Raw genomic sequence first — 22,261 nt, 5'->3', positions numbered from 1 at the left:
TTTTGTTAAAAAAGGGAGGGGGTGGGGGTAGAGAATAACTTATTGTGGTGGAATGTTCAGTACTTTGATTGTGGTTAAAAAACAGGATTTCAGTGTTTAATGCTGCAAGTCCCTTAACTTTCTCAACAAAAGATTTAGCTAATATTTAAAAGATCAGATGAATCAATATGAGTAAAGAGGAGTGGGTTTTTTTATAAGGTTTACAGCTTACTAATGACTGAACTGAAACCACAATTCTCACTCATAAGGTAGTTTTCAAAAAGACCCTCCAAATTCTTTAATCTTCCTAACCCCTTAATGTCTTGTATTTATTATTTGTCTTATATGCAGCAGCTGCTTATATGAATACATTGCTTGTAACAGATACATTTAAAACACAATTTTTTAAAAGAAGATATATTTAGAGATCAGAGTTCCTGAATTAACCTTTTTCCTTCCTTATTCGTGTAAATGTAAGACAAATATAGAAACATTTTAACGCTAAACCAGACTGCCCATGCAGACAATGAACAAAGCACTTAAAGAGTTAACGATGAGAGATTGGCTTCATTTACCTGCTAGGGTGCCAGGTCTCTGTAGGGTAGCAGTGGCATATAGTTCCTGGGAATGCTTGCTGTACTGATCTGATGTGTGGACCAGCCGTTTGGTAGGAGACAGAGTAGCATAAGTGCCAATGGTGGAGCTTAGCTGATGTATAGGAGAGGAGGAAATATTAGACTGGATGGTGGGTGGAGACGTCACACGAATTGGGGAAGGAGAAAGTCCTGCTGAAGACACAACAATATTGATTGGTGAGCTGGTGCTGTAAGACTTGGCTAGCCGGCTTGGAGACTGCTTGGGAGAAGAGACCCGCTGCGTGGTGCTGTATCCAGCGCTCTCCGATGCTGAACCCACCCGCTGGAGCTTGGTTGGAGAGCCCACCTGCTGCATGGACAGCGGGGAGCTCACTCTCTGGGCTGGCAGAGTGGAGCTGGAGTAATAAAGTGTTGAAGAATGCTGGGAATCAGGCAAATGGAACGCGCTCCCATGGCTTGGCACAAAGGACTCTCTTGACTGAGAAGGTTCGGATCCAGCTAAATGAGCTGTTCGACTAGTTGTGCCCTGTACCGAGGAAAGAAAACAGAACCGTCAGAAAGAGAGAGAGACAGGAAAGGAGTTCAACACATTTTAAAACCAGCCTTGCAAAATTTAACCCCTCTGCTACAGAGAATCCAGTGCTACAGGAAAAAAAACCAAACCAAACCAAACAAAAACCCTTTTATGACCTTAATAAGGTTTGAAACAAATGCCTTTAGGATTAAGAGACTAATCTGCTAAAACATGTTTGTCCTTTAAGAGAAAATATTTCACACTTCAAGTCCAAAACAGTAAAAAGTCCCCTTTACCATTCAAGTTGATATCTGGTTTAATGCATATTTTATTTGTATACAATTGTTGGATATTGTTATTAAACAGTTTCTTGTCCTGAAACACAATGAAATATTTACAGTTCATCCACCAAAACATCTAGTCTGGAGATTTTTTTTAAACAGCACCATTTCAAACTTTTATTTTGTTTATACTCCCCATGTTAGCTCATTAAAAAAAGCACTGGCGTTCAAGAACCATTTTAGTTGACAAAGTTTCTTCACTGAAAAGCAATTAACATCCTTGTTATAAGAGGAGACTAGCCAGAATAATACACTCCTCAGAATTTGCTGCTGCCACCACACAGACTGAGTTCTGCCATTTGAAATAAATAAATACATTTTAAAAAGAGATGTAGACTTTCAAATCAGACTCTTGCAGTTGTAAAGGAATTATGCTTTCCAGTACAGAGAAATGCTGCAATTGAAACCGAAGATATGAAAAAAGCAGAACAAAAATGTCACCCTTCCTAGCGTGTGAAAACCCAGCTCCACATCTCTTTCCTTCTCTTCTCTCTCTCAGTGCCTCTCTGTGTGTGTGTGTGTGTGTCTTTTCTCTCTCTCTCCCTTTAAGAGCCCCCTGCAGCTGTGTCTTCAGAGAGAAAGGCAGTTGCTTCTTATTTATTTACAAGGCACAAAAGAAAAGGAGGGCAGGGGTGGAGCTGTAGACGGGGTGGGTACTTTCCCTGAATCCCATCCAGAGAGAAATTTGCATTCGAATGAAAACAGTACATTGTCAGCCACTTCTGCACAGGAGGTCTTAGATCTTCCTAGCAGCATGTAGTGCAGCACAAAGTTTTCCTTAAGTCTTGTAATTTAGACAGAGAGAGAGAATACTCAGCAGATGCTACCTGTTAAAAATTTCAATTATGTGCCTGAGCCCCTTCTGGAACAGCAAAGAATAGAATGTACACTCTTATCTCCATACATAGACAGCATTCCAATTTTTATCAGGGATCTTAGGCTCAAGAGATCATCTGTGGCTGTTAATCTGGTAACATTAAAATCCTCTAATAACAGCACCCTGGAGTGAGAGATAGCTGAGCATTCTGTTGCAAGTCACTCTCTTGTTTCAAATACATTCTCTCCTCCATCTCTCCCCCCCCCCCCCCCCCCCCATCATGCAGAGGATTACTTGAAACCTTCAACAGTGCTCCAAATCCTGGAAGTTGATAGTGCAATTTGAAACATTCCAATCAATGCTTTTTGGATTTTTTTCAATTCAGTCAAAAAGGTATTTAGAAAAGAGACAGCTTTTTTTTAAATACCGCAAATACTTTTATTTTAATATGTGAAACAATCCTAAATTCTCTAACAATGAACTTCAAAAAATTGTATTGCTTTGTATATGTATTACTTTTATTAGTACACTGGGGGGAGGAGTGTGTTTGTTTGTTTGTTTGTTTTAAATAACGTCTTGTATGCAAGCAAGTGAAACAAAAAAGGAGCCAATTTGAAGGGTTAAAATCCATGTGCATGTTATATAACAACCTGGTATATATGGATTGTGCCAGCTCTTTTTCAGACCCGAAGTCCAGAGTTTGGTCTGGAGACCAGAGGCCTAACTAATAGTGATCAGCTAAGAGAAAGCTGGGGTAAACAAAATAACATTGCCTTTACTAAGATCTGCTTGGTCAGTAGAAATGCCAGATGTTGAAGCAATAACTGAATAATTATGTTTCATCCAATGTTTCAAATTGAACAAAGGATCCCTGTTCCTATTGTGTTTCTCCTGAAGGGAAAACAGTCTTCCCACAGATCCAACCTTGAGTTTATGAAATGGCACATGTCACTATAATGATATGGCACCCTTCCACCTCCTTTCCAAGGGACCAATGCCCTGCCTTAAGACATAAAGGAGACAATCTCTATTTTCATATGCTTTCACTGTTTCTTTGCTTTATCCCCTAGACATGTACCTGTCGGACAATCAAAGGAGTTACTCCATTCGTATGGACCCCAAATCAGAATTCAACATATATATTTTATACTAATAACATTTTATTAAAGTATTAATCAAATGTTAATTTGCTAACTTAAGACCATGGGCAGAGACATTGTGTAACCTTTTAACCATTGGCTATTGTGCTATCTTGTCTTGCTGCAAAACCTATCCCGGGGTGTGGAACTGCCTACCCCGTCACTTTCCCCCGCCCATGGAAAATCTATATATTTCATTGTAATCAATTAATTGACAGTGTCTCTGAGCCTAATAAGCCAGGTGACACTCCGCCAGCGCTGTGTGTAATAAACCCCTATGCTTTGACCTCTACACGGTGTGGATTTATGTCCTTCAGTTTGGGGGCTCGTCCGGGATGCAAGTTTGTGAACTGGCTGAGGATCTGAGACTGAAATCCAAAAGAGGTGAGTATGTTTACTTTACCACCTCATTAGGCCAGGGATAGAAGTCTCTCATCCCCTTTCAGACACATCTTGTTTCCTTTTTAATTTGTGTGAAGGACCTTAGACACATGTGGTCAAAGCAGTGGGGTTAAATAAGGGTACCACTTGGGAGGGAAGACTTGTGCAAGAGGGTCATGTACTGTTTAAACAACTAAGGGGTGTGTTACGGAGGACTTGAATAACCCACCAGCAAGCGATTGGCCGTGAGTTAAGCCCAGGATTGGCTGGGTACGCAAGCGGTAGGCAGTGCAAACTGGTGGTCCATTTCCTCATTGCACGTAACATTGCAAGTCCTAGGGGAGTGCCCCCCCCAAGGCATATGACGTACATGCTTTCGAATAGCACAAAGTCTCCAACCAATAAGTCCGGCATGTGTGTGTAATTGAAGACACGCTTGGTATTAAGGGTGGGGAGACGTCCTCATGAAATTCAAGGCTGTGGGGAGTTGGAACCATAGCATAAAAAGGGGGAAAAGTAACTCCTCATAAAGGCTGACAAGCATTTAGGGGGGGAAGACGCAAGTTCCCTTCAAGGTCAGCAGCCGGGGTGACAAAAAACCCATGGCGTCAAAAGGAGAGGCAATAATTAGTCCTCGAGAGTACTTGGAATATAAACATGTTAAAACTCGGCAGGCAGCAGCTAAAAAAGCAAACTACTCTGCAGCCGGACCAGAGGCAGATCTAGTTACTTGGTGGAACCATCAGAGAAGTGACAAAACAGACAAAGCAGTAATAGTTTTATTGGATATTCTTAACATAAAGGAGAAAGAAATTGCAACGTTAAGATCTCAAAACCAGGCTCTGAGAGATAAGAGCCTATGTTCTAAAATATGGAACTGTCTGGAAATTGGAAAAGATCCCAGAGAAAAAGAATCATCATGTCTGGGACACACCTCCAGATTGGGAGGGGGAGAGCAAACTCCTGGCATATGCCAGCCCACCGCTCCGCCGATTAACTATCTGTGGGAAAACTCAGCAGCACAAAGCAGAGGGGAGGAATCAGAACCCCCTCCATACATTTCTTCAAATGACAGGCCAAATTTAAGCACCCACAGAGATAATAAAGGAGCACCACAAGCATTAATTGCCCCAGGGGAGCAAGTACAGCATATGGCTCCAATCAAAACACAGTTAAGGAGGTTCAGAAACGTTAACGCGCAGGGTGAGCCAGTAAGGGGACTTAGAACAGAAACAACTGAAATTTACCGTCCCTTCACCCCCCAGGAAAAACAGGCATTACTGTCTGATTTACCTGAACTCAAGCGTGATAACAAGAATACTGAGTTCTGGGACAAGCTGGATGGCCTCACAGAAATACATGGCCTCCATAGGAAGGATGTTCACATCCTGGTCAAGTGCAAGTGCCCCAGGGATGTGTGGGAGAATCTAGATAATAAATGGAAGACAGGGCGCTGGGCTGAAGATCGTAACCCCAACCCAGCAGGAGGGGATCAGGCTGAAGAACCAGCAGGAATCCCAAACCCAGACGCAGGCACTGTAACAGAATTTAGGAATGCACTATCTGTTGTTCTAGGAGCCCAAACCACTAACTGGGGGGCTCTGCAGTCTGTGGTTCAGCAGAAGGGGGAGTCTGCCATGTCCTATGCTGAAAAGAAATGGAATGCGTTCCGAGCTTATTCAGGTCTGGAGAATATAACATCCCGAGACCATGATGTATTCCTTCAAATCCTAAAGGAGGGGCTGTCTGCAGATCACCAAGCAGTCCTGTCATTAAGCATCTCAGTTGGAGAAACATAATCAGCAGTAATGAAATGGGCCACAGAAGTAGAAAACAGAAAAAAGAGGAAGGTAGCAGCAACCGCCCCCTCTGAAGAAGTGGTAGCTGTGCATGCAGTCAAAATCACTACCTGCTTCACGTGCAATAAGCCTGGACATCTGGCACGTAACTGTAAAAGTAAAAATAAAATCAAAACATGCAATAATTGTAAAAGGAGCGGCCACTTACAGGACAACTGCTTCTACCCCGGAGTGGGTAAGGAAGGGCAGTGGCCATACAAGCAAAATAAAACCGATACAATTAGTACCCAAGAACAAGATAAGGATAAACAAATCCAGGAGTTGCTCAAACTCCTGGCTAGCAAATAGGTATCAGCGGCCTCTGTGGCTGGAACCGAAGGCGACCCCAGGATGTTTCTTAACGCACGAGTGGGGGGCCGACCGTGCAGTATGTTAATAGACACAGGAGCCTCGGTATCGATAACCAGCCAAGATCTCCCTCTCACCCGTAGAACAATATGGATTGAAGGGGTGGGAGGGGGAAGATTAAAAGCAACCCTTAGCCAGCCAGTAGAAATAAAATTCGAGGATATGGTCACAGTCAGTCAAATCTGGGTTTGCCCCGAGCAAGGAGACACAATTTGCGGCATAAATCTCCTTAAGGAGCTCGGGGGAGTAATCAACCCCAAAGCTAGCTGCATTGAATGGGCCAAAGGGTCCAAACAGGAAAGATCATCTCAAAATATAGCCATAATTGCCAGTAATAAAGTAATAATACCAGAGTGGGGGAAAAGCCCAGTAGAAACCCTGTGTTCCCTTCACCCTGAAGTGTGGGCAACAGATAAACAAGATTGTGGGCTAGTAAACATGAAGCCTATATCTGTAGAAGGACCAACTCACAAAGCCACAGGCAGTACCCAATTAAACCGGAAGCCTTAGAGGCAGTTAAAGGTATAGTCACTAATTTGGAATCCAGAGGGGTGATTAGAAAAACCACCTCCACAACTAATTCCCCAATTTGGCCCGTCAAGAAGCCGGACGGGACCTGGAGGTTAACTATAGACTACACCCACCTTAACCGGGTGACTCCAAAGGCACATCCTATTGTGGCAAGCCCTGCCACGATTCTTAATTTGCTAACACCAGGACATTTAATATTCTCAGTCCTGGACGTAGCTAATGGATTTTGGAGTATTCCTCTTGCAAAGGAAAGTCAGGAGAAATTTGCATTTACAGTAGGAGACCAGCAGTACACTTGGACCCGAGTACCTCAGAGGGTCCATAATTCTCCCTCCATATTCCACAGGACAATGGCAGAAGTAATAGCACAAGTGCCTTTGGAAGGGGATACTGTGATACTGCAGTATGTGGATGATTTGCTAATTGCCAGTTCAAATGAAAAGGACCATTTAAAAACCCTAAACAGACTGTTCATGTATCTTCGCAAGGCAGGATTTAAATTAAGCCCAAAGAAAGCCCAATTGCAACAGCAGCAAGTTTTATATCTAGGGCATAACATATCACAGGGAGAAAAGGCACTCACAATAGACAGAAAGCAAGCAATTCGAGGGTTAAAGAAACCACGGACAGTTAAGGAAGTCCGAAAAGTCCTGGGACTCCTTAATTTCTGTAGAACCTATATACCGGAGTACTCAGAGATGGTGGAACCAATTCAAAACCTCACTGGGGGGGAAAGCCTGCAAATGAGTTAGTAATATGGGGCACAGAGCAAGAGGAGGCATTTATAAAAATAAAACAGGCTTTAGCCTCCGCCCCCAGCCTGGGCTTACCCGATATGGGAAAGCCGTTCCACCTTTACTGTAGCCATAGCGGGACCCAGTATTCTGCAGTACTAACCCAGCTTCACAGAGACAGACAGCGTCCGGTAGCATCCCTGTCTACCATAAGACCCCCTGTATCCCAGGGATTACCGGAGTGCGTCGCAGCTCTAGATTGTGCTACATGGGCTGTGAAAGCTTGTGAATCGTACACTCTCACAGGGAAATTAGTGCTTCATACACCCCATACACTTATCGATCTCCTCAACACCGGGCGACTAAGATCTGTAACAGATGCCCGCAGGAGTCAGTGGGAATCAACATTGTGCTTGCAAAACCCGAACTACTCCATAGTAAGAGACAAGGAAATAAATGTAGCCGAATGTCTGAACATAGAGGAAGAGGTACACGCATGTCTTATAGATGGAGAAGAGGAAATGTTGGGAAGAATTAAAGAAGAGCCATTACAGAATCCAGATATAGTTTTGTATGTAGAAGGATCAAGAAAGTATGAAAATGGAGTGCCACACACCGGATGGACAGTGGTACTCAGTGATGGGACAGTGATAGCGTCAGGTCAGATGGAAGGATCAAAGTCAGCACAAGAAGCGGAGCTAACAGCCCTCACAGAAGCTTTAAAAGTGGGGGAAGGCAAGAAGCTCACTGTATATACAGACAGCAGATATGCATTTGGAGTCGTGCATGACTACATGGACGTGTGGTCACGCAGAGGTTTTATAACAACAACTGGCAAGCCGATTAATAATATGGAAGCAGTTCAAAGACTAACAAAAGCTGCCAAACTACCATCAGAACTAGCAGTAGTAAAGATAAAAGCCCACAGTAAGATCTCAAGTGAGGAACAAAAAGGAAATTATTGGGCAGATAAACGTGCCAAAGAAATTGCACAAGCAAGTCCTATTAAGATTTGTGCAGCTAGAGTGCCAGAAGAAGAAGTGAATTTAAGAAAACTATATGCAACCATAAGCCCAGAAGAAAAAAGTAAATTGGAAAAACAAGGCTGTGTATATAAAAATCACCTCTGGTATGGGCCAGGGGGAAAGGAGCTGGTAGCCCCGGAGTGCATACGGGCTCTACTGCTCCATGCCATTCATTCTCCAGCTCATCTGGGGTGGAGACAAATGAGGGCCGCCTTGGAATACTGGTGGTGGCCAGCCATGAAAAAAGATGCTTTGCAATTTCTCAAAAGATGTATAACATGTGCACAAGTGAATGTGGGTAGAAGGAAAAAGGTGCCTCTAAATCACCAACCACGACCAGAGGGACCATGGCAAAATTTGCAAATTGATTTTACTGGACCCTTGCCACAAAGCAGAGGGTACACTTACATTTTGGTAATTATTGACACTTTTACCCGATGGGTAGAGGCATTCCCAACCAAGAATTGTACTGCTACAACAGTAGCTCGAATCCTAGCAGAAGAAATAATACCCAGATGGGGTTTACCACTGTCAATAGACTCTGACCAAGGAACTCACTTTACAGGGCGAGTAATGAAGGAGGCATGCAAGGCACTGGGAATAAAGCAAAGATTCCATATACCATACCACCCTGAAAGCTCGGGAATGGTGGAAAGAATGAATAGAACAATGAAAACAGCCTTAACAAAAGCAGTACCGGATACAGGAGAAGGGCGGGCTCGTATGTATCGAATTAGGGGCAGCCCAAATAGGCTAACTCAACTAACACCCTTTAAGCTAATGACAGAAAAAGCAATGAGAATTCCTAGCTCTGTAATCCTCCCTGCGGGGGAGTCGGAACTTTTTGCAGACAGGCTGCAAAACTACATCAAGGCATTGGACAGAGAGTTGAAGGATTTATACAATCAGGTGAAGGAAAATCAAACCCAGCTGGATGATAATAGCAGTCTGGACAAACCTGCATTTAAAGTTGGGGATTTGGTAATGTGTCGCATTTACCCAGAGGTTAAAGAAATTTTAAAGCCAAAATGGCAAGGCCCTATAAGGGTCCTTCTAACTACTAATACATGTGCAAAGATTGGGGGAAAATTGGGAACATTTTGGCGTCACCAAAATCAGTTAAAATTGTTTGAATCAGTATCTGTCAATACTAACGACATTTCCACAGGTGTCTCTACAGGAAAACAACAAGAGGAAGGACTGAAGGGTAACCAGGACAACCAGAACGACCATGGGGAGGCTTCTGCTGTGGCTCCTGCTGTCCATGTGGTGCATGAGGAAGGACGCAAGTAGTATGCCATGTGAAAAGGAGGACTGGGAATGGGTCACTAACCCCCCTCCTCCGGGTTTGCTTCGTTTTAATTGCCGCACTAAGGAAACACTTAGCTTTTGCAAGACACGTGCAGTGGCCAGTAAACAAGTTTGGCCAGAAGTAAAGGTGGCACTGTGGTTAGGACATGAGCACACAGTAGAACGCAAGAAGGTCCAAATAAAATCATACACTGATGCTCATAACAACAGGGAGGCTAGTAACATTACAATTTTGATAACAGCTGACTGCCCTATTATCCGCTGGTGTCAAGTACCAGAGATTATGGAGTTTCATGGAGGCATTTGGAAGGAATCATGGAAGTGTATGAGCTACCCCTTTGAACAGGGTGACGCTCTTAGACGATGTTGTGGCCCTCTTAGAGGGACAGTGTCTATACTTAATGCAACCAGTGTCCGAGTTACCTTTAAAGGGGGACAGCTGCATACTACTAGTGAAGGGGACTACAAAGTCTTGGGCTATCCCTCATTTGAACACAATTACATGGCATATTGCCACGATGGTTTGGGAGGAAACACACAGACCTCGATACTGGAATTTGTGTGGGATTTTGTGGGAAAGAAACCAAACACTCATGAACGATTATGTGCCAATTATACTGACATGGTACCAGTGGAGGTTGGGCCTGTTGAATCAGGATGGGGCTTACCACTTAAAGCCCGAACGGAGGTAACCCCAAAGGCATGGCATACATTTGTTAAACGATGGCCCAAATTAGAATGTCCACAACTGGTAACAATTAACCGGGTTATCAAAGACAGAGTGGAACCACCCGATTGTGTGTCATGCCCTGAACAAATCCCTGTTCCAAAACCAGGACTGATAATGATAGGACCAGCTCTACCGGTCCTCACCTCGGTGGTATTCCACACTTACAGGGTCGAGGTGCGTATTCCTTTAGAGGAAGTGAACAGACAATGTGCAAAGGTCAGGCCTCGAATGAGTAAAAACATTACTAGCCTAACAAACCAAATTGGTGAGCGCTTAACTAGACAGAAGAGGGGATTACTAGATACCCTTGCAGGATGGTTTGGTGCAGGTAATTCTGTTGGCAACTCCTATACCATAGCACGCCAAGCTGAGAGGAGGGACCGGCTGGAATCAAGGTTGGCTGACGCTGTAATTTCTAATGCCCGGGGAGGACTGGATACTACTAAGGCCAGTCGATTGATCCTAGATAGCTTAAAGGATCTGTCAAACTCTGTATCCACCTCATTAGATATAACAAAATACCTGGGTCAAGAAGTCACCAGCCTGCTAATAAATGGGACTAAAATAAAGGCACTGGAGGAAAGTTGTTGGAAAGCAGGACAAACTTTGGCTATCACCACACAAGGAATTGTAACCGATCTCCTTGATGGCCGGGTCCATCCAGCCCTTATGGAAGTGGTGGGACCCTATCTCCCCAGTACCCCTCCGTGGGCATGGGGAAACAGAAAATCAATGAAAGTCCAAAAACCAGTTTGGACAGGTAACAGTATACTCTTTAGCCTTCTGGTACCTTTAGGCATCCCTCATTTGCAACAAGCTAGGATGGTGACCTCCCTGCCAGTATGAAGAAGGGGTCATGTTATTAAAATAGAAGGCGTTGCATACGCTGAGGTCGCAGGGAAAGCATTGTATCCTAGTGAATGTTGCACCCATTCTGATAAGAAAATTCTGTGTACATGTCCATATAATGTTCTAACGAATCTGTCTAGGTTCGAAGTGGCCATTACTGAGAAACTGGCGCACACGGAGCTGGTCCAGATGAACGGTACCTACTGGTGTGTGACTGCCCAGAACCACTCCATCAAGCTAAATGGAAAGCCCTGCCCCTCGAGACATCCATCCGTGTGCATGACGGTCCCCCGAAGGTCAACCCTGACTGTTGACGGGACGCGGCTCCACCGTACTCCGCCAATGATGGGTAACCTAACATGGGATCCGGAATGGCACTACGGCAGTAAGTATCTAGAGGAGGGTCTACAGGCCCTGCAGGCGAAGATCGAGGAGTTGGTGGCCGAGGCCCAGAGGCATATTGGAGAAGACCGTCTGAGGTACACTCAGATAGGAGAAACCGTGGACCAGGCCGATGTGAAGTACTCAAAGGCAAGGAACCAGGCAGTGGAGGTTAAAGCAATGATTATGGGCGATGCCATCTCAGGTGACAAGGTCCCCTGGGGATGGATCTGGGTGTTATTTTGTCAAGTTATGTAGGGATTGTCTATCCTAACATTCCTGATGGTACTGGTGCTTTATCGGCGACTCCGCAGTAGGCTGAGTACATTAAAATTGGTATATTTGACCTGGCGGGTTAGGGAACCCTAGGGTCAATAGGAGGGACTGAAGGGTTAAAATCCATGTGCATGTTATATAACAACCTGGTATATATGGATTGTGCCAGCTCTTTTTCAGACCCGAAGTCCAGAGTTTGGTCTGGAGACCAGAGGCCTAACTAATAGTGATCAGCTAAGAGAAAGCTGGGGTAAACAAAATAACATTGCCTTTACTAAGATCTGCTTGGTCAGTAGAAATGCCAGATGTTGAAGCAATAACTGAATAATTATGTTTCATCCAATGTTTCAAATTGAACAAAGGATCCCTGTTCCTATTGTGTTTCTCCTGAAGGGAAAACAGTCTTCCCACAGATCCAACCTTGAGTTTATGAAATATTGGCACATGTCACTATAATGATATGGCACCCTTCCACCTCCTTTCCAAGGGACCAATGCCCTGCCTTAAGACATAAAGGAGACAATCTCTATTTTCATATGCTTTCACTGTTTCTTTGCTTTATCCCCTAGACATGTACCTGTCGGACAATCAAAGGAGTTACTCCATTCGTATGGACCCCAAATCAGAATTCAACATATATATTTTATACTAATAACATTTTATTAAAGTATTAATCAAATGTTAATTTGCTAACTTAAGACCATGGGCAGAGACATTGTGTAACCTTTTAACCATTGGCTATTGTGCTATCTTGTCTTGCTGCAAAACCTATCCCGGGGTGTGGAACTGCCTACCCCGTCACTTTCCCCCGCCCATGGAAAATCTATATATTTCATTGTAATCAATTAATTGACAGTGTCTCTGAGCCTAATAAGCCAGGTGACACTCCGCCAGCGCTGTGTGTAATAAACCCCTATGCTTTGACCTCTACACGGTGTGGATTTATGTCCTTCACAATTTATCCCTGGTATACAACTCTATTTATTTTCACTCAATTAATTTCAGTGAGTTACCTCCTGGATGAATTTGGCCTATTGTATGAGGAAAGAAATAAAGGATGATCAGTACAAGTTGGTGTAAGTTTGCATTGTCTGTGAGCTCCCCTCCAGCAAAATCTTAGTTATTTTTACTTCTCTTGTATAGCTGGGGCTCCTCTCCTGATTATGTGTGCTTTATTTAGTATGGGGAAGAATATTCTAATATATTTTATCTGGGTATTGGTAATAAGAGGGTATAAGCAATATTATCACACAAATCATGTGTTTCAAAGGACTTTTTAGCTTTGTACTTCAGAAAGGTAGTAGGCATAGTAGTTAATAGTACAGTTGCTAAGGTGCCCAGAGCCCAGAACATGGTGGCCTTTCACAAGAGAATTGACAATATCAAAGTCTCATGGATTTCAGATTATCAGAAAATTGCTTCACTTACTAAAAATGCAAGATCTGGACTTGTAAAAACTACTGAAACCACATGAAAAATGCTGCAGTCAATTCACCATACAAAGCCCAAGAAGTCAATGGACAGCTGGGATAATAACTACGGGTCCCTTGTTTTTCAATTATCTTGAAATTATAAAATCCCACTGACTGACATCAGTTAGAAGACCACAACATTAAACATAAATCCACAAATATGTTTATTATTCTGGTTAAACAGCCAATCCATTATAACATTACTAAGAAAAATCAGAAATATATGGCCTTATTTACTATATCAAAGATTTTTAAAAGCTAGTTTTATCCTGCACTATACTCTGTCTCTGCTTAAACAGATAAGAAAGTCCAAACTGCAGCTGAATTTGCAATGTTGTATTTGGCAAAAGTATAGTTTTCATGTTTCCACACCACTAGAAGTTTCCAATCAATACCAGGTCCTCGATGTGTAAACTGTGGAAGATACCTTTAAAAATCCAGCAGGTCCAAGGGAACCGAGAAATGTATGGGACACAACTGTGGATGGCAGCTTGACCCAATCTGTATGAGAATTTAGCTTGCCCACAAAGAGTTCTCCAACAGTCCAAGGAAGACAAATTCAAGACTTTACTCTAAGATTGATTAGGTCTCTGAAGTCTACTGGCAAGGATCCAGTGGTAGGTGTGACATCCTGTATACCATGTGACACCATGGACCTAAGTGTCCTTTATATGGTTATGATATATTTTGTGCAAAGTATACCTTGTGAGGTATCATTTGAAAGCTCATAATCTACTGAACATCATTATCCTGATAAAATGTGTGCATCAACATTGTCTGTGGAGCTATGAGAGTTTACTATATGTTTGTTACTGAAATACATTGTAATTCTGGGGAACGCCCATAGACTAGCTCCTCAGGGACAACAAAGGACTGACCACAGGTGCTAAAAAATATTAACTGCTGAAGCAACCATTCATCAGCAGGTGAGACTGTAAACAAACGTCACCTGAAAGACGTTTAGAATCTCATGTACACAGAGAACTGTTCTGTCTACACCCCAGTGGGGGATAATCCTCAAAGATGGTAAAAAGGTATGAGAATGGAGAACTCACTACACACCGATTACCTCTCCTCCACCCATCTCTACTCATGGCAGCAAGATCGATTGAAAGACTAAAGGAAGCATAATTGAAATGGGGGGAATGGTCCTGGCCCGGAGGTTTTCCAGTCAGTACAGACTGCTGAAAGTTTTTGGGTGAGAGAAAGCTTTTTGCTTTTAAACCTATTCGCCTTGGTAAAGTCTAGAAATTAGCTTGTCTGTTTATTTCTTTTATAACCAACTCTGACTTTTATGCCTTATCACTTGTAAATCACTTTAAATCCATCTTTCTCTAGTTAATAAACTTGTTTTATTGTTTTATCTGGATTCAGTGTGTATATGGATTGAAGTGCAAGGGGAACTTCTCTTGAGACAGCAAAGCTGGTCCATACAATCATTCCCAATGTTGGAATGACAGACTATCTATGAGCTTGCACTGTTGAGCAGTGTGCTGGACAGTGCAATACACACATTTCTGGGGTGCAAGGCTGGGGCTGGAGACATGGGTGTCACTCTGCATCTCTTCATGGATGGCTGGGAGACCATTCATGTAAAAATCTGGGAGTGATTTTACTTGCTAGTGGCTGTGCATGGGCAGGCTAGCAATGGCTGTTCTGACAGGAAAGCAGTGTAAAAGGCAGCCCAGGCTAGAGAGTTAGGGAACTCAGCAGTTCAACAGTCCAGGTTGCACAGTAGGAAAAAAGAAGTGGGACCACAAAGCACTGAGGTTGGGGTGGAGATTAAAGATAATCTAGGTACAGTCCAACACCTAAATGAATACTTTGCCTCAGGTTTTAATAAGGGTAATGAGGAGCTCAGGGACAGTGGCAGGGCAACTAATGGAGGCTAAACGACGATAAGTAAGTAAAAATGACCACATCCAAGGTGGAAACAAAATTCAAATGGTTTAATGCGACCAAATCGGGGAGCCTGGATAATCTCCATCCAAGAATATTAAAGGAACTGGAACATGAAATTGCAAGCCCCATAGCAAGAATTTTTAATGAATCCACAAATTTGGGGGTTTTGCCCTGTAATTGGAGAATTAGAAAAAAGAGAAACTATATTTAAGAAAGGAACAAAAAAGTGATCTGGGAAACTACAGGCCCATTCATTCAACCTCAATTGTATGCAAGGTCTTGGAACAAATTTTGAAAGAGAGAGTAGTTAAGGACAGAGAGATAAATTGGTATAAAATACCATATGGTTTTACAAAGGGTAGATCGTGCGAGACCAACCTGATCTCTTTCTTTGAGAAGATAAGTGATTTTCTAGACAAAGACATTGCAGTACCTCTAATCTACCTGGATTTCAGTAACACATTTGATACAGTTCCACATCGGAAATTATAGTTAAATTGGAGAGGAGGAAGGTTTATACAAGAATCAAAAGGTGGGTAAGGGACTGATTAAAGGGGAGAGTATAGTGGCTCATGCTGAATTGTCAGACTAGAAAGAGGTTACTGATGGAGTTCCTCAAGGATCAGTCTTCAGACCAATCTTTAACATTTTCATTAATGATCTTGGCATGTAAAGTGGTAGTGTGCTAATAAAATTTGTGGATGACACAAAATTGGGAGGTATTGCCAGCATGAAGAAGGATGGGAATATCCTACAAGATTTGGACAATCTTAAAGACTGGAGTTATAGAAATGGTATGAAATCTACTAGTGCAAGGTCTTGCACATAGGAACCAACAACAAGAATTACAAGCTGGGGACATATCAGTTGGAAGAGACAGAGGATGAGAAAGACCTGTGTGTATTGGTTGATCACAGGAAGAATATGAGCCACCAATGTGATGCACCTGTGAAAAAGGCTAATGCCACCTTAGAATGCATTAGGTGAGTTATTTCCAGTAGAGACAGGGAAGTGTTATTATTACCATTATACAAGGCACTGGTGAGATCTCAGCTGGAATATTGTGTGCATTTCTGGTTTTCCATTTTAAAGAAATATGAATTCAATCTGGAATAGGTGCAGAAAAGGGCTACTAGAATGAGAAGGGACAAGTCACTGACACAGAACAATCTGGATTGCTTGGTTAACTTAGCACAAGCAAACAATGTGTGTTTTAATACAACCAAATTTAAATGTATACGTCTAGGAACAAAGAATGTGGGACATACGTACAGGAAGGTAGACTTCTATCCTGAGAAGCTATGATTTTAAAATGACGGGGGGGGGGGGGGGTTGTGGTGGGTAATCAGCTGAACATGAGCAGCCAGTGTGATGTTGTGGTCAAAAGGGCCAATGCGATCCTCGGGTGCATAAACAGGGGAATCTCAAGTAGGAGCAGAGACGTTATTTTACCTCTGATTTGGCACTGGTGTGACCACTGCTGGAATATCATGTCCAGTTCTGGTCCCCACAATTCAAGGAGGATGTAGATAAACTGGAGAGGGCTCAGAGAAGAGCCATGAGAAAGATTAAAGGATTAGAAATCATGCCTTAGAGTGACAGACACAAGGCACTCAATATATTTAGCTCAACTAAGAGAAGGTTAAGGGCTGACTTGATTACTATCTATAAGTATCTACATGGAGAACAAATATTTAATAATAGGCTTTCAATCTAGAAGATAACATGATCCAATGGCTGTAAATTGAAACTAGACAAATACAAACTGGAATTTGATAGGAAGCTAGGAGGTTGTTGAATCCTCTTGCTCTTGTCTGCCTATGGGCACAGTGGGAAAAAATAATTCAGAGGGCCTACCTTCTGCTTGCACAAAACAGGTTACTTAATACCCAAGAATCAGATTTCTAAACAAATGCCTGATTGTGTGTCCATGAAACTGTAGCTCATTGTATACAGTTTATTGTTGATGTCTTCCTACCCTTATTTTATATTTTTCACACTTAGTGATAGACTCTGTGAGAACATTAATAGAGCTGTGAAAAACAGAACTTTCTGTTCCACGTTTAGACAAATGAGAGAGAAAGGTAGGTGTTGATATTGGCCAACAGAGCTTTGTATCCACATTGAAATTCCTGGGTATTGATTTGGACTCAATGGTTCAAATAGTCTAAGTGTTGTGTGTCTGTCACACAGCTAAAAACCTGCGCTGTTGAAAATCTTGTGTGCACAAGGCTTCTTCTGGTCAGACAGCTCTAGATAAATAATAACTACAACAAAGAAACATTAAGTTGACCCAAAACTACTTGCTAATAAAACGACTTGTGGGTAATTTAGCAAAGGGAAGACATAAAAGATAGCGGATGACAAAACTGTACTGGAACAAACTGACCAACAGGATTACATTTGTCTGTCCACATCTATCTATCTATCTGTGCAGAGTTACAAATCTAGCTCATTAGGCAAACAACAGATCATTTGGGATCTTGGTGAAAAGATTTGAGGAATAAAGCTCAGAGAAACCACACTTCACCAAAAAAACTAAAGCCACTTCAAACTATTGTCATCTTGATCACCAAAAAAGAAAAAAAAGAAAAGAAAATTAAAAAGTTATCAGATTTGTCTTTGATATATGGCTGCTATGGTGAGCCCTGCATATATATATATTTCATATAAAATTCTAATCTACACAGTGTAAGCACTAAGAAGTAAAACCCTTGAAGGTAACTAGTTCAGCCTCACAATGACTTTTGGTCATTTGGCTCCTTGGGGATGAAATGAAGGTATGATTTCTAATGTCATATAGTAGGTGTACATTTAACATTCCTGTTATCAAACATCCACAATAAACTATATTATGCCTAATGTATTAATATGGGTACTATCTGTAAGCAATGTCAAGATAGATATGTTAAAAGTATATGTTTAAAAATACCAGCGGTTTGTACTATACATAAATGCTTCTTGTTACATATATTGTTATTTAACATAGTAAATATTTCAGTTGTGCCTGGGGTAAGGAGTATCAAAGAAAGCCGTTGTATACCACAAAGATATCCAGAGTTCCATGTGAGGAGCAAAAAATTAAGGGCAAACCTAGCTCCTATTTCAGTCAGCAGTAAAACCTGCCATTGACTTTAACAGAGCAGGATTGGGCTGTAAAATTGACTAACAGAAATCATATGTTTGAGGACTCCCTAGACACGAAGGTACAAAGAAGAGGCCAGTAGAACTTATTGCATAAAGCTGCGTAGGCCAGAGGCAGGCATTTTCCTCACTTACTTCATGCTGTGTACAACCTTTGAAGATACCACAATTTATTTGGTCACACAAAATTACACATCCAAAACTCATACTAGTTTGACAAATGGACTTGACTTCCATGTTTTGATTATCCCACCCAGTGTGTGCTGTATTTATTCAAAATTCTTATTTAAAAATATAGTTTTAATTGTAAACTCAACATGGGAAGAAACCCAAAAATGTCTCTTTGTAAGAAAGAACAAACATTATTGCAATGACTTTAATGCAAAAACATAATGTACTCCTTTGAAACTGAATAGTAATATTATTTTAAGTGTAGCACTAAAGAAACCAGTGCACACCAGGTTTAAATAATTCAGTACGTTTATTTATTCCACAAAACAAATCACCCCCAGCTTTTTTAAAGTTCCAACTGAGTCATGCATATCTTCTTCTGCTTGTTTTTCCACTAAAACTGTGTCAACGCTACAAAATCCACAGAGATGTGACCTGCAGAGTGGATACTTGGTCAAAATGGGGCACTGTTTGCTTGGACAAACATTCTACCCAGGCCACATTTTCATATTAACTAGAAGCATTTTAGAACTTTGTGAGTCTGCAGAATTAGAATTCTGTGTATATGTGAGGCAATAAATGTGGCTGTACTATGCTTGTCTTTTCTCGGGGCTGGGAAGAGAGAGGAGAGTCCTCTCCCATGTGTTCCATTTTCTAGAGCAACTCGTGCTACATTTTTATACTTCCCAAAGTAGTTTAGTTTTTAGCTAAATTTCTGTCCAATTATTCTTATCCTGGCATGCAAAGATCCTGAGTCTATCCTTCTCCCATATCCTGTTCACAGGCTTTAGAGAAGCAAATGAAGGTACAGTGGCAGTAGCTGGTTTGGGGATCCAAAATACTAGCAGAAGGCAGTTCTACTTTCTATTTTCCATTAATAAAAACTATTCTTGTGAATTGCTCTATTTCCTTTCATGGTCAATACTTCTCATGCCCATATTTGAAATTCAACTTCAAATACACCATCTGCTAAAGCCTGCCAGCGGCATTGTGAAGTCACTATTTTGTATGTTGTTTGGATAGAATATCATGCAGCTAAGCACCTGCCATATACATAATCTACGTAAGGCAGTTAAAAAAGCCAGAGTAGATCTTTGACTGTACTAGCAAAAGGCATGCTGGTTTTAGAGTTTGCTTTCACTATAAACAGGACTACTGCCATGTCACGGGTTTTGCTGAATGACAAAAAAATCAAGGCTCTGTCATGGAGGATAGAGGGAAAAAGTCACAACATTCCTGGTAAAATGCCAATACTGCTGGGTCACAATAATTTTTAAAATAAAAGTCCTTTATTTTATCATTCGAATTGATTTAAAGGTTTAAAATGTATATTCCGGTGCCTGCGGGTTCGCTCCCAAAGCATTTAGCAGCACAGGAACGTGTGCAAGGGAGAACTCCTACTGCTGCCTCTGCCTCTGCAAAGGCAGCAGCATCCATAAGTGCTGGAAACATCCTCAGCCAGCAATGTACACGCTATGTCTTTCCTTAAAACAATCCAAACTATCACAGAATCTGTGACTACCCACTAATCCAAAGCATGAGCACTCCAGCTCCCCTTTATCTGCTATGCTTTTCAAGTTTTCAGTTGGTAGCTCTCTAGGTTATAAGTAAAACTGGTCACAATCCCATCTTCCAAACGGAGTATTCACTATTTACCTACTTGTATGAAAAGTTCCCATGCCAAAAGTCATTCGTATTGTTTGTAATAAAAAGCCATGACCACCATGAACTCTGTGACAAAAATGAACCCCTAATTAAAAATATAGGGCATAGTAGGATTTGAACACAATATAATTTGGGGAATTATAGGTAAACTGGAATAACCCCAAACAATTGGAATGCTATAATTGAGTACTCCAGTTAGACAAAAAATTAGATTTCGTTTTGCAACACTTTTACAGAAAAATCTCAAACTAATTTATTTAATTAGTTTTTCTGAAAATTACATTTTCAAAAATTATCCCCACTCCAACTGCTATAGCTGACTTTGGGACTATTTAACTACTTTCCCACACACTTAGGTATCACACTTGTTTAGGGACAGTTATATTCCTTGCACAGAGATACCAGAAGCAATTCATATGAACAATTCCTTCTCCTGTGGATGATCTAGACAATCCAATTGTGATGGCAAAATGGGGTCCAAGTAGGAATTCCTCTGACTCCTTTTAATCAATGACTGCAGCTGGCTCCATATTTACAACTTTCCAACACATAATAACCAAAAAAATCCACTATGGTAACATTTAACTTTACAGAACTACACAAAAATGAGGATGCTTGTTAGATGGAAATTAAAAAGAACTGTCACAAGGGTTAAATGCCTGCACACAGCATGGAGACTATTTAAAAACACCATAAGAGAGGTTCAGTCTAAATGTACATCCCAAATCAGAAAACGCAATAAGAGGACTAAAAGAATGTCACAATGGCTAAAGAGCAGAGTAATGGAGCTGGTCAGAAGCAAAAAAGCACCCTTTAAAATTTGGAAATCAAAACCGAGTGAGGGTAACAGGAAGGAGCACACATGCTGGCAGGTTAAGTGTAAAAGTATAACAAGGAAGGTTGAGAAAGAATTTGAAAAGCAACTTGTGAAAAACACAAAAACTAAAGTAAATCAGAAGCAGGAAGCCTGCCAAACAGGCAATGGGGCCACTAGATGACAAAGTTATTAAAGGAGCACTCAAGGAAGATAAGCCCATTGCAGAGAAGTTAAATGAATTCTTTGCATCAATTTTCATTGCAGTGGATGTGAGAAAGGTACCCACGCCAGAGCTATTCTTTTTAGTTGATGCATCCGAACTACTGTCCCACGTTGATGTGTCAATAGAAGAGATTTTTATAAACAAATCGATAAATTAAACAGTAATAAGTCACCAGGACCAGACGGTGTTCACCCAAGAGTTCTGAAGGAATTCAAATAGGAAATTGCAGACTACTAACTGTGGTATGTAACTTATTGCTGAAACAAACCTCAGTACCAGATGATTGGAGGGTAGCTAACATAATGCCGATTTTAAAAAAGGGCTTTGAAGGGGATCCTGGCTATTACAGGCCAGTAAGCCTAATTTTAGTACCAAGCAAATTGGTTTAAACTACAGTAGAGAGCAGAATGATCAGACACATATAGGGAAAGGGAAGTCATGCCTCACCAATCTATTAGAATTTTTGGAGAGTGTTAACTAGAATGTGTATAATGGTGTTCCAGTGATATGGTTGTGACCGAAAGGACCACAGCATTCATACTCTACACACTATTTTAATGATCTTTGTACAAAATATTCCTTGTGAGGTATCATTTGAAAACTAATAACTTGCCAGTCAAGAATATCCTGGTGAAATGTATGTAGCAACATTATATATAAAGTCATGTAATCCCCCTGTGTTATGTTACTGGCACATGTTCAAAACTACACAACCCTGCCTAGGTAAAAGTTGCTAAACAGATCTATCTTAAACAGAGGAATATGTGTTTGCCTCAATTGATATATAAGTAGAAAACAAAGTCCTTGAGACAGCAGGGGGAGAAAATGGCAGGAGACAGAACAAATTTGCATTTCAACAAACACAGGTTGGAAGAAAGAGCATGGGGCCTCCTTTACCACCAGACTCGATGTTGCCTCCTTTAGTGTTTGAATAAACTTTCCTTTGAGGTGTAATCTTCCGAAGAATCCACTTGAAGAATTCACTGGACTGTAAAGGAGAGGGGCAGAAAATCCCAACTTCTCTCTTTCACCTAAAAACGCAAAGGCACCAGCACC

General features: G+C 41.5%; 1 protein-coding gene across 3 annotated transcripts in view; it reads right to left on the bottom strand.

The window, feature by feature from the left end:
* Positions 1-22,261, bottom strand: part of CTNND2 (catenin delta 2) — a 1,183,216-nt gene that overhangs the window by 459,253 nt on the left and 701,702 nt on the right. For all 3 annotated transcript variants that reach the window (XM_054019141.1, XM_054019142.1, XM_054019143.1), the window contains one exon: positions 555-1,101. In XM_054019141.1, coding sequence (XP_053875116.1) covers positions 555-1,101 — 547 coding nt within the window. The remainder of the gene's footprint in view (positions 1-554; positions 1,102-22,261) is intronic.

The sequence above is a fragment of the Malaclemys terrapin genome, chromosome 2, assembly GCF_027887155.1.
Source record: "Malaclemys terrapin pileata isolate rMalTer1 chromosome 2, rMalTer1.hap1, whole genome shotgun sequence".
In the NCBI taxonomy this organism is placed as follows: Eukaryota; Metazoa; Chordata; order Testudines; family Emydidae; genus Malaclemys; species Malaclemys terrapin.
The sequence above is the reverse complement of the archived record's forward strand: the minus strand, read 5'-3'. Positions and strand labels throughout refer to the sequence as shown.